Here is a 13,508-nt window from a genome sequence, read left to right as displayed (position 1 = left end):
AAAATATTATTTTTAAAGTACATTATGATTCAAAAGTTATGAGTAATTTTTTCATGTTTTTGAAATAAGTATTTTCTTCTTCAGCTGCATTTATTTGATCACAAATACAGTTTTATTATAGTAATATTGTGAAATATTATTACAATATTAAATTTAAATGATTACAAATTTAAATTGTAAACTGTTTTCTTTTCTTTTATAATGCATATAGAACTGTATTACAAAAACTCTTTTGTTTCAACAAAATTATAGAATGCATTTATATTCTATATTTAAATATTCAAAATAATTTGTATATTCTATGAAGGTGTTATTACTGATTTATATATATATATATATATATATATATATATATATATATATATATATATATATATATACTGTATATATATAGCAGCATTTGTTTGCAGAGGCCACTTTGTTTGATATTTTGTATCAAATGTTTTGACCTTCAGACATTTTTAACCATGACTTAAGTTCAAAAACTTTTTAGGGCCACTGTAAACAGATCAGAGGTCACTGTATATAACATAAACATATAGCGGATGACTGAATATTACAGACTTATGCATCTGTTGTCTGAGTGGAGTTTGAACGCTCCGGCTTCTCTTCCTCTTCCTCCTCAGAATGTGTTTGAAGGCCAGTGCATAATGGAGAGCGTGTGTGTAAAACAGCCCCTACACATAAGAGTCTGTGCAAACACTGCAACACAGAAACAAGCAGCTGCTTCTTTCCACTGACCGACTCAAGACCCGATGCAGAACTCTCATTGAACCCAAACTTCAACTCAGGCATTTCTGACTCTCGCTCTTTGGTCTTGTCCCATTCCTTAAGTTCATCCAAGAAACGTGTCTGGAAATTCAGAAACCGTCTGAGATTATGAGCATACAGAGTTCTAGGCAAACACAACAAAGCCTCCGCCAGCAACCTGCAGCTCTCTGGGTCACAAGAGTTACGCTCGTTCAACAAAAAGTAATGTAGCAAGAACTCAAACATGCCTCCAACAGGAAGCACTCCACCTGAGCGCATAATTCCACCCCACAGGTCTTGTGATGAAAGCGCACTTTGTGATTGGTCCGAACACGGACTCTGTGATTGGTCAGACGCCAGTGTCTGACAGAAGCTTTCAGACAGATGTTTCAGCATTGCAAACACACCTTGGCTCACACACACAGCCTGGTCAAGCAATCCCGGCACTGGTGCACAAAGAACAAGCGTGTGTGTGTGCGAAAACATGCCCAGACAGGCATAGCGATGCCCACCGAGTTGCACACGTCTACAGGACTTGAGCATCACGAGGTGTTGAAGTGGTGGATAAGAGAGTGTTTCTGCAGCACTGAAGTTTGAAAGAAAGTCAAGCTGAGCCGAATCAACACACTCAAGTAGAGAAACATTGTTCAGTCGAGCCCATTGCAACACAATTTCCGGCTGCTTCATGGACGATAGCACCACACGCACCTGTAAGTCTAATAAACTTGCTAACTTTTGCTTCATGATGTTCTCTGAGCGGTGCAGATAGTCCCTTTGAATGCACACGGATATGTTTTCACCTACAGCAACAAATGAAGCTCCAATGCTCTCATATAAAATGAGTGCTTTTACTGACCCTGCTGGTTCAGTCCACACTGACCAATCGCAAGTCACAACCAGGCCTTCAATCACCTCTGAGCAGCCAACAGGAAGCCCTGTCACGGGCGTATGTAGAAAAGAGAAGTTTGAATGTATGAATGAGATTGTTTCTACTGCGTTTTGATCTTGATTGACTTTGTGGTAGAACTCAGACAGGACTCGTTTCAGTACATCCACTTGGCCGATCCCCACTCTTCCAGAAATATACCCGCCAATCAACAAATCAAGAGCACTGCCCTCCAGTTTGTAACTATGGTGACTACAGTACAATGAGGCATATGGGGTAATTTTGTGTGTTACGACATTGTCCAATTCGTTCCTGCTCACAGCCAACAGGCGATTAGCGAGATTCCGAAGATTAGGGATGCTCCAAGGTCCTTTGCGGCGCATGTGTGAGTCTTCAATTCCTCGTAACAGCGTGGCCAGCAGGAGAATGAATGATTTTGTGCCGTCTGCAGTAGCTTTAGCATGTGCACACACACAGTCCAACACCATCCTAAAGAACATAAATCCACATTATTTTCATATAAAAATATAATTAATATAAATAAATTGTGAAAATTTTTTACTTTCTCTCTAGTTTTGAAATTTGACTATATACACTCCATGGGTACCTACTAACCCTAAAATGCTTCATTTAATAGTATTTTTAGATCTCTATATACATGTACAGTTGAGTTTAAAATTTTATATGCACATTGCAGTATCTGCAAAATGTTAATTATTTTACCAAAATAAGAGGGATCATACAAAATGCATGTTATATTTTTATTTAGTACTGACCTGAATAAGATATTTCACATAATGTTTACATTCAGTATAGTCCATAGGAGAAAATAATAAACGACCCCAATCAAAAGTTTACATCCACTTGATTCTAGGTCCAAATGCTCACTGATGCTCCAAAGGAAACACGATGCATTAAGAGCCTGGAGGGGGAAACTGGTAAATTTGAGTTATTTTGTCTTCTGGGAAACATGTAAGTATCTTCTGTAGATTCTGAAGGGATACTAAATGGAAACAAATATGATATTTAGGCAAAATAAGAAAAATGTACACATCTTCATTCTGTTCAAATGTTTCCACCCCTGGCTCTTAATGCATGGTTTTTCCTCCTGGAGCATCAATGACCCTTCAAACCTTCTGTAATAGTTGCAAATGAGTCCCTCAGTTGTCCTCAGTGTGGAAAGATGGATCTCAAAATCATACAGTCATAGTTGGAAAGGGTTCAAATATGCAAAAGATGAAGGAAAACCAAAATATTTGTGGGACCTGAAGGACTTTTTCTGAAGAACTGGAGGCAGTTTAACTGTTCAGGACAAACAAGGGACTCGTGAACAACTATCACAAAAAAATGAAAAACAAACCATTTTTAAACATGTTTTATATGAAATATCTTATTCAGGTCAGTACTAACTAAAAAAAAAATCACATGCATTTTGTATGATCCCTCTTATTTTGGTCAAATAATTAACATTTTGCAGATACTATAAATTATATGTAACATTTTTGACCACAACTGTATATTTATACACACACATATATATATATATATACTATTGTTCAAAAGTTTGGGGACAGCAAGAGTTTTTAAATGTTATTCATCAAGGATGCATAAAATTTTAAGACTTTTGCATTGTTAAAATTGTTATTATTTTTTAAATAAATGCTGTTTTGAATTTTCTATTCATCAAAGAATGCTGAAATCACATTTGTGACTATTCCACAAAATAATAATCAAAACTGTTTTCAACATTAATAATAATAAGAAATGCTTCTTTAGCAGTAATGATTTCTGAAGGATCATGTGACACTGAAGACTGGAAATTCAGCTTTGCATCACAAGAATAACATTTATTTTAAAATATATTCAAAAAGAAAAAATAGTTATTTTAAATTGTAATAATTATTCTCCATACTACTGTTTTTAATGCATATTTAATCAAATAAATGCAGCCTTGTGAGAATAAAAGACCTGGCCATGGGGTGCTGCAGGTGGAGTGTGTTGAGAAGGCTCTGTCCGTGTCTGGTGATGAGAGTTTCTCCTGTGTCTCGAGTGAACAGCACACTTCCACCGTCTGGACCGAGACAACGGCGGACTACACACTCCAGTGCTCCAACCACACTGACACACACCTGCAGAGACACACACTCCTCCTGCATCTACACACACGCACACGCACACGCACGCACACACACACACACACACACACACACACACACACACACAACAACAACAACAACAACAACAAATAATTTCTAATGAACTTGTGTGCATTTATCTAACTTAAAGAGTAGTACTTTTGTGAAGCAGACAGATACTAAAGACACCAGTGAAATTCGTAATATTAGCACTGCTGGATATACAAAAGAAAACATGAAACCAATACAACCCTATAAAACTGTGTGAAATGATCTCGAAACGATAATAACCTTCTAATCTGCAGAACATCCTCAAGCTTCCTGCAGTTTCCAGGCGACGCTCTTCTTCTAGTGTTTTTCTTCCTGTAAACATCGCCGAATGTACTGACACCTACCGGACAGGAAGTGGAAGCGTCTTATGCTAAAAATGCAATTATTAATCATGTATGAAAGAAATATTTAATCAAACTTTTAACATCTTTTCATAGAAAAGGGTTGATTCATTGATGCATTTCATCACCTCAGCTTCAATAAAATTTGCTAAATAAACCTTAAAACCATACCGTTAAATTCAACTTTTGAGCGTTTTAAAATGATACATAAGGTATATTACGTATAGATTAATTTTATATTATAATAAATTATAAAATACATAATTATATTACATACATTATACATGAAATATAAATTATATATGCTACAATTCTAAAAACAATATAGTGTGTGCAATATATATATATATATATATATATATATATATATATATGTAACAAATAAATAAAAACATGAGCCAAGGTTGCAAATGGCTTTTATTGTTTTCTTTGGATGTAGATACCACTTTTAGATATTTTTATGTATGTCCCCCAAATATTTTGTGAAATAACCAGTACTGGCACCTTAATGTGACCCGTTTTTCAAATCATTTCTACATCCTTCATTAAAAGCTTGTCATAATGTCCATATGGTTCCACCCACTGCTGCACAGCTTGCAATTGGATGCTTCTCAGTCTCTCTCTCTCTCTCTCTGTCATTGTCGCTCTAGCAGTGTTAAACTCAGTCAAACATCTTGATATTTTCTTTCTTTTTAAAGAATAGTCTTGCCAAGACAGCTCTCTCTCTCTACCTTAGATTTCTGTCTTTAATTTTCTGTTTTTCCTCATAGTAATTCAGATAACCTGCCTGTCAAGTGCACTTCTCAAATCAGAGCTGCAGGTAAGTGCTATTCCTCCTCAAATATAGCATGTGATTTTTTACGATCCTTAGATTACATATACAGTGAACTTATTTGTGTGTACAAACACATGTTGTGTCTGAGGCTATCCATGCATTTTTATATAAACGAAATGTTTTGAATATATACTTTTATATGAATGCTTCTGAGGTTTGCATTAGGATTTGCTTGATGGGGTTTGTCGTGTATATATATATAAATGCATGTTTATTATTACTTGTGTTAGATATACAGGTATAAGTTTGAGTCTGGGTATCAGTGTCACTGGCTTTCTGTGTCTCATTTCACTGTAAATAGAGAGAAAAATCAATAAATCCCTACTCAGCATTTCTCAAAATAATCCAAGGTTAAGGAGCATCATGTCACCTGCTGTGTGTGCTGAATGTGAACCTGCCTTTGCCTTTATACTTTATAATGAGCTTCCAGTACATCAGCATTACGCTCACTACATTCTGTGCAAATGCCAAAGGTTATTATAGAGTTCAAAACTTTATAAAGTCACATGCAACTCTTCAGATAATGCACTGCATGTCCTCAGAATGCATGAAGGTGATGCTCTGCTGGCTGGTCCTTCCTCATCTCCAGCACTGAATGGATCAAAGATACCTGGATCTGCGAGTTCTCCACCCACGGCTGTTCATCCTCAGACTACAACCGCAGAGAGTTTGGCTCATAGTATCAGAAGCAAGTTTCTGAATGAGCTTCATAAAGTCCCATGTGAGTAGACAGTCTCTCACACACATACTGTAATCACTTACTCACCTGTGTATTTATTGTCATTTCTGTGTCTGTGTGTTGTTTCAGTACCATCCTGGGCTCTGGTGGCCCTCGGCTTCCTCATAGTCCTCATCACGCTCAGCTGCTGCCTGTGTTTCTGCAAGAAGATGATATTTAAAAAGAAAAAGGGTGGGAAAGAGAAAAATGAAAAGAACAGCATTAACCTGTCAAACGTGAAAGAGGACGGAACAAAACTGGTACTAATTATTGATGCGTTGTAGTGGGTGTATATACATACGGTGTGTGTATAATTATTCATATTATTTTCCACGCACATTTTACCAATGCCAAACCACATCTATTTTAATAACTACTTTTCATTTTGTTTTTAATCATTTATAAGTGATATATAATTGTTAACAAGGGCTGGAAGTAAACTTGCTAAATTAATCATATTAATGCACACACAGAAAATTGGGCCCCAATAATTCATTAAATTATTAACACGTTCGAATTACAATATTATTATTAAATATATATATATGGCAATGACTGGCATTTGTATGGTTGTATTTACAGGCTGTTCATCACGGCACTGATTCTGATCACAAGGAAGAGGATTCGGAGTCTAAAGAGGCTGCAAAACTTGGAAAACTTCACTATACCCTTGACTACAACTTCACTGACAGCGCGGTATGAATAAAAATCAGCAACCAACGTTAATTCAGTAATCAATGTCCATATTAAAGTGAGAAACTTGTTTCGGCAGGGGTTTTTAATCTGCAGATCGGCTTTTATTGTAATGTGGAGAACTTCATTTTAAAATTAAAATTCTGAATCATTTTGAATGAATATGATATTCTTGTCCAGTTCATTGTAGGTGTGGTTGAGGCAGAAGGTCTTGCTGCTATGGATATGAGTGGCACTTCGGATCCATATGTGAAAGTTTACCTCCTCCCTGACAAGAAGAAAAAGTTTGAGACAAAAGTTCATCGTAAAACACTAGATCCCACTTTTAATGAGCACTTCACCTTTAAGGTAAAACTTAAAATCCACTTGCACTAAAAATCCTCCATGGCAAGAATGTTATAGAGGTCACAGCATGCAAATTCACAATGTGCTGTTGGGACAATAATGTATTTAATTGCATTAAAATGGGTGTCAGATATATGGGTACTCTCATATATATTCTGTCTGCAGGTTCCATATGCAGAGCTCGGTGGAAAGACACTGGTGATGACAGTGTATGACTTTGACCGTTTCTCCAAACATGATGCTATTGGGGATGTGAGGCTGCCAATGAATAAAGTGGACTTCAGTCAGCTTACAGAGGAATGGAGAGATCTGCAGAAAGCAGAGAAAGAGGAGGTACGAGTGAGGAAGGGAATCTTGAATACATGCAGGGTTGGGCCAAGAACTTTTCATGGCTCAGTCTGAATCTGAATTGAACAGGTCACATTGCATAGTTGAATTCATGGCGAACTGGAATGACCCCAAACAATGTTATTTCTTTAGTCCAACACAAACTAGCTTTGCAATAAAACATAAAAAATATTAGGATGTTACAGATCTATTCCAACACATATGAAAAGAATATTAATATATATTCACATCATTATTATATTTACATATTTAAATAAATGCATGTAAAAATATTAATATTTAAATATGGATATAATTTATAAGAAGTCTTTAAATAATACACATATATTTAGGTTAATTTATACTTAGTTATAGTGATCTTAAATTGTTAAAGGTAAAAAATTTAAAACTTTTGTGACTAACACATATCGTTTACATAATGCATGTAAAATGTTATATAAATTATATACATTTATTATGCAAGTATATGAGTAATTCATATTGAAAAATATGTTCAACAACTGATAATGCTCTATCAATTTTTTATATTTTAAATATCCACTTCCTTAGAAACAAAACTATTGTTATAATATACGGAAATATTTCTATATGTATTCCATTTCCAGATTTAATTATGAATACACCTTTGTATCAGCATGTGACAGATTTGTGTTGATTTCAGGACGAAGAGTGAAATAATATCTGACTTTTCGTTGTTGACTCAACAGCATGAGCGGTTAGGTGATATTTGCTTGTCTCTGCGCTATGTACCGACTGCTGGAAAGCTGACTGTTGTCGTTCTAGAGGCCAAAAACCTCAAAAAAATGGATGTGGGCGGCCTCTCGGGTGAGTGGAAAAAGTGAAGTGACATTATATACGGACACATTTCAAAATACAGATCTGAAATGCCATTTCACATAGTAATTCGGACATTATCTGTTCCACAGACCCTTATGTAAAAATCCACCTGATGCAGAACGGCAAAAGGCTGAAGAAAAAGAAAACCACAATTAAGAAGAACACACTGAACCCGTATTACAACGAATCATTTAGCTTTGAAGTGCCATCTGAGCAGATTCAGGTAGAGTTGAAGTCTCATTTCGGTCCATATTTCTGCCTGTCTCCTGAAACTGAACACATTAATGGTTCTGGACTATTCTTCTTTCTCCTTTTAGAAAGTTCAGGTTGTGGTGACAGTCCTGGACTATGACAAAATTGGGAAGAATGATGCCATTGGAAAGGTTTTGATAGGACTGAACAGCACAGGAACGGAGCAACGTCATTGGTCAGATATGATGGCCAATCCAAGAAGACCCATCGCTCAATGGCACGCCCTTAAACCTGAAGAGGATGTGGATGCTGAACTGATGAAGAAATGAAGCTGTGTGTGTGAGCATTTGTATGCATAAATATGCAGTGGTTTGCTTTCATTTGTGAAGTTTGTGTATGTTTGTGCATGTTTGTGTATGTTTGTGTATGTGGGGAAGGTCTGAGGTAGATCTCGTCAAATCTCATCTCTTTCAGCCACATTAACAATCAGGAGTGCATTAATTTTCAGACACTCGAGCAAGATGTACAAAGATACATTAAATGATATATTAAAGGAGTAGAAACTGTATTCGACAACAAGAAACAACATGCACAATGCAACTTCTGTAATAACATATTCCTGAGTAAAACAGAATATTCATGAGGAAATGATGAAAACCAGGACCAAATCCATTGGTATTTGATTGTAGAAAAGTAGGTTATGACATTACTGATTTTATTTTCCCCTGCCTATGCAGAAAAGTCATTTCAGAAGTGGATAAAGTTATTACATTTTTAATATGCAATCATTTGCATAATTATTTTCCGCTTTAAAATAATGTTCACTAACGAATTGTGAGAGTTTCTTTCTTCTGTTAAACACAGACAGAAGACATTTTGCTGGTAGCCATTGACTTCCATATTATCGGAAAAACAAGTATAGAAGTCTATGGCTACCGGAAACTCTTTGGTTACCAACATTCTTCAAAATGTCTCCAAAATATTCACATTTTCATTCTTGGGTGAACTATCCCTTTAACAACTGTTAAGAAAGTGAACATAGTCACAATGTTGTCTTCACAGAATCAACAGTATGATTTTCAGAAATGGCACAACAAGGACATCTTAAAACAATTTAATAACCACATATAATTGTACATAAATATACAAAATCATTGATGGGGTCCATGTTATCCTCACAAATGACATGCATATGTATTGAATGTATATAAATTATGCATTAAATGTAACAAATTATGTTGATATATTGTTTTTGATTTTCAGAAACGGAAATATGTAGTCAGGTTTTTGCAATATCCCTGTTATTTGTCATTGCAAACCTGGGTGTAAATGCTTAAAAATGTATTTATTCTCTTGATAAAATAAAATAAGCCATAAATTTGTTTGCATAAGTTTCCTGATTCCACACATTGACTGTTCAAATGCTGAACTGTTCGTTTTCCAGCAGTGGATCTGTGTGTTCATCTGATTTCTAAGAAAAATGGAGTCAGATTTAAATATAATATATTAACTACATAATAAACATAAGGTTTCTGCATGTTAAATGTTGGTACATTTTTAAAGACATTTTTAAACAAAAATTATGGAATAAATTGTAGGGAACACAATATGTCCTCCAAATGTGTAACTGTCCAAGGAGAACAGAATGAGTTGTATTAGCAACACAAAGTTTGAAACTGAAAATACAAGTTCCAACAGATCTATCATTACTTTTTCTTTTAATTTACCAAAAATAGTTTATAGCTATAAAACGAAATGATCACACTGCAAAAAAAAAAATTTTTTTTTTCTTCATCTGTATTTTTGTCCTGTTTTCCAGTGCAAATCTCTGAAGATTCATGAAGGTACATTTACACATAAGATAAGCAATCTTATTTTCTGAGAAATTCTGCCAATCGGCTCAGAATATACAAGTTTTCATATTTTCAAAAACACATTTGTTCTTGTTTGAAGCATACACTCAATTATATTCAATTTCTTAGAAAGTTTTATGTTGCATCTGAAATGAATATTGATTTACGAATGTACTGGAAAACAAACAAATACTGAGGAAGATATTCATTAGTACACACATGAAAATACTGCAGTGTTTTTGAACCATACTATAGTAAAGTACTTGAATTCATTTGTTGTGGTAATTCTATAGTTGCTATGGTAATATACCAACGATAGTAATATAAACCAATTACTTTACCCAAAACTCTACTAAGTTTTCTACAACTATAGGATATATTATACTACAATACACTACAGTTTACTGTAGTAAAAATTAAAGTATACTACTGTATTTATCACAGTTTATTAGTTCACTATAGTTATTACTACAGTATTCTGTAGCATTCATTAAAGTGTCGTAAACAACAGTATAATACACTTTACTATAGTATGGTTAAAAAACACTATAGTATTACCTATAAATTACTATAGTATTTTTTCATGTGGGATAGCAATGCATTCAACATTTAATGCCATGGCTTTATGAATTTAAGACTTTCTTAGACCTTAATTTATTACTGCACTCCTAAAACTTTCTAGTGCTTGACTGTGTGAATGTTGTACCTGCATTACACTGATGTAGTCCTGTCTGTAGAGGGTGCTGTAGGATTGAATACCTTTCCAAATCAGAAAGAGCATGTATATGGCTGCTAACATGCACTGGAGGATGGACACGAAACCACTGCCCTTCAGCACATACACACCAATGCGCTGAGACAGAGAGATGGAGAGAGACCATGAACTCATTTCAGTGGTAAATTAGTGGTTTATTGAGTGGCAGTGTCTCTGTACACGCACCTGCTGAGGGGTGGCATTTTCCATTAGTGAGGATTTAATAAAGAAGGTGACAAAAGAACAAACTGCAAACAGTAAGCTGAAGATATTCAGGCCCATCAGAGTCATGACCTACAACAGCATAGAACAAACTTTACTCAAACAAGCACACAGGAAGCCTATTAACATGATTAAGGATATACTCGTATTACATACACAACAAATATTTGATTTGGACAAAAATATCTGAATATCACTGCATTAGACAACAAAATATCAAACCAAGAGACATTCACTTCAAAATAAGAGAGCACAAACACATTTTTCAAGCTAAATATTTCACAGAAAGATGTTTATGGAGTTTAAAAAAAAAGATATTGTTAAAAAAAAAGACAAAAGGAAAATCATCAAGGTTATTAAAAAAAGGATAAAGCGTACTTTGATTTTTTTGGGTTTCCTTTGGACATCAATTGCAAGTGACCCCGTGGCTAGAAACTGAGACATAAACAGATATATAACACAGAAAACAACTACTGTAGCATGTCAGACTGGTCATTGCTTTGTTCTGATTTATTGACTGTCAAATATGGGAACCAGACATTTTAACTGGAGCACTTACAAAAAGGCTACACCATATTGGAGCTGTCATAGACGCAGAACAGCTGAAAGTCAAACAGGTATAAGAGAAAGTGGAAAGAACGCAGAAGGCAGCACTGAAAATCTGAACAACCTGGAAGAGAACGACAGAGAAAAGAGGAACAAAAGCAAGAATTAGGCTACAGCATATACTGCCTACTATTGGTCAAAATAAAATTGTATGTGAAACAGTAAATCGTATGCAATAATAAAAGTTTCAAATATAAGTATGCCATGCTGCCATAATGTATGTTTAATACAGCAAGTGGCATTCATTTTGAATATATAATGGTTATTTTTTAAACTTTGATCCAGTTTATGTCATCTTTTGGCAGTCCGTTCAAACAATAAGTAAAAAAAAAGATGGTAAATAACACTGATGATACTGCTATCATTTGTCAAACTCTATTATTTTAGTATCATTAATATAGTTTTGATAGATTTTGTTAATAATTTGAGTAAGATATTATTTTCAAATGTTCATTTTTGTAACTTTTAGTTAAACTTTTAGTAATTTTGTTGTGTGTTTTTGTCATTTTTATTAGTTTTTTAATGTCTATAATGTTTTTCTTAAGTTTATTTCTTTTAGTTATTTTAGTATTTCATGTTAAACTAAACAAAAATGAGAAATGTCGCCCTGGTAACTAGCTGAAATAGACTGAGTTTTTATTTTATTTCAATTAACATTTACTTTCTTTCAAGTACTAGGAATGGTTTTGTTATGGTTTTAGTTTTAGTTAACAATTATAACCCTGGTCAAGGCGAAAACTGAAGGAGAAGTATATGTGACCTGCCTGGACCACAAAAACCATTATGATATTAAGTAATGATCACGTTCCATGAAGATATTTAGTAAATTTCCAACCGAAAATATATTAAAACTAAATTTTTTATTAGTAATATGCATTGCTAAGAACTTCATTTGGACAACTTTAAAGGGGATTTTCTCAATATTTAGATTTTTTTGCACCCTCAGATTCCAGATATTCAAATAGTTGCATCTCTGCAAAATATTGTCCTATCATAAACAAACCATACATCAATGGAAAGCCAATTTATTCAGATTATATAGAAATCTAAATTTCGAAAAAATTTACACGTATGACTGGTTTTGTGGTCACATATGTATTCATTAAATCTGAATTTTATTGGGATTGTTGGGTGTCTATGACAGTTCAACTAGATTTTGTTACCCCAGACAGGAGAAGGCGGGTGTTGACCACTGTCCCAAACCAGCGGACCAGTCGGTCTTCCATCAGCTCTCCAGCCGTGGAGTCATCAGCTGGAACAGGGTGGGGCAAAGGGAGTGCCTTAAACACCTGATGCAGCCCCTCCTGGAACATGTTCTGACTCATCTGGGGACAAAAGAAGTGACATCATGAGTAACCACCACAACAAATGGACTTGATTTTGAATTTTTGTTGTGTAGTTCCTCTGATTGGTTAACATACATACAGTATACCGTAGCATTTACAGTCAGGCTTGACAATTTAATACAAGTCTATAATGACTATTATGGATTTACGAGTGAAGTAATTTATAACTTACCGTTGCAATCTCAGGCATTATATACGAGACGTCTTTCTAAATCAGTGCAAAACAAGTCAACACACATTCAAATATATGGATTAACTTTAAGACGAACCTCCGTCTTCGTGAAATACAGGGTCAAAGTTCTTTCCCACCCAATAGGGAGAGTCCTGATGTGTGATTTGTCAGGATCTGATCAAAGGTTGTTTAGGGTCATAGTCTCATATTGGCTGATATGAATCTTATCGTTTAAAGTAAGCTTTATAAATTCAAATTTTTAATAATTAAAATAAAAAAAAAGTTAAAATAGCATCAAAATTATATATTGCTAAATCAGTGTTTATTGATAATTGAACAAACATTATATATTTTATACAATAAAAAAGTAAATACAACAATATAATGAGATAAAGTACTAAACGAAAGTAAAATCTTCACTAAA

At 34.5% G+C, this 13,508-nt stretch overlaps 3 protein-coding genes across 3 annotated transcripts; 1 reads left to right on the top strand and 2 right to left on the bottom strand.

Annotated features, from left to right (window-relative positions):
- Nucleotides 1–81: 81 nt before the first annotated feature.
- Nucleotides 82–4,135, bottom strand: LOC306843200 (BBSome complex assembly protein BBS10-like). The gene is made up of 4 exons (XM_079374522.1): nt 4,063–4,135; nt 3,605–3,792; nt 382–2,125; nt 82–316 (listed from the first exon to the last, which is right to left on the bottom strand). Exons 2-3 carry the CDS (start codon nt 3,790–3,792, stop codon nt 565–567), a joined length of 1,749 nt encoding a protein of 582 aa, XP_079230648.1. The 5' UTR covers nt 4,063–4,135; the 3' UTR covers nt 82–316; nt 382–564.
- A 1,406-nt stretch (nt 4,136–5,541) lies between these two features.
- Nucleotides 5,542–8,460, top strand: LOC306843204 (synaptotagmin-1-like; the record flags this gene model as incomplete). Its single annotated transcript, XM_079374530.1, has 8 exons — nt 5,542–5,719; nt 5,807–5,976; nt 6,299–6,412; nt 6,590–6,757; nt 6,920–7,087; nt 7,810–7,927; nt 8,029–8,159; nt 8,356–8,460. 8 exons carry the CDS (start codon nt 5,542–5,544, stop codon nt 8,458–8,460), a joined length of 1,152 nt encoding a protein of 383 aa, XP_079230656.1.
- A 769-nt stretch (nt 8,461–9,229) lies between these two features.
- Nucleotides 9,230–13,214, bottom strand: LOC306842559 (uncharacterized protein). The gene is made up of 7 exons (XM_079373499.1): nt 13,085–13,214; nt 12,730–12,891; nt 11,520–11,630; nt 11,339–11,395; nt 10,925–11,032; nt 10,691–10,837; nt 9,230–9,602 (listed from the first exon to the last, which is right to left on the bottom strand). Exons 1-7 carry the CDS (start codon nt 13,100–13,102, stop codon nt 9,549–9,551), a joined length of 657 nt encoding a protein of 218 aa, XP_079229625.1. The 5' UTR covers nt 13,103–13,214; the 3' UTR covers nt 9,230–9,548.
- Between the last annotated feature and the right edge of the window lie 294 nt (nt 13,215–13,508).

The sequence above is a fragment of the Barbus barbus genome, assembly GCF_936440315.1.
Source record: "Barbus barbus genome assembly, chromosome: 23".
NCBI classification, from domain to species: Eukaryota; Metazoa; Chordata; class Actinopteri; order Cypriniformes; family Cyprinidae; genus Barbus; species Barbus barbus.
This window is presented reverse-complemented; position numbering and strand designations above follow the sequence as displayed.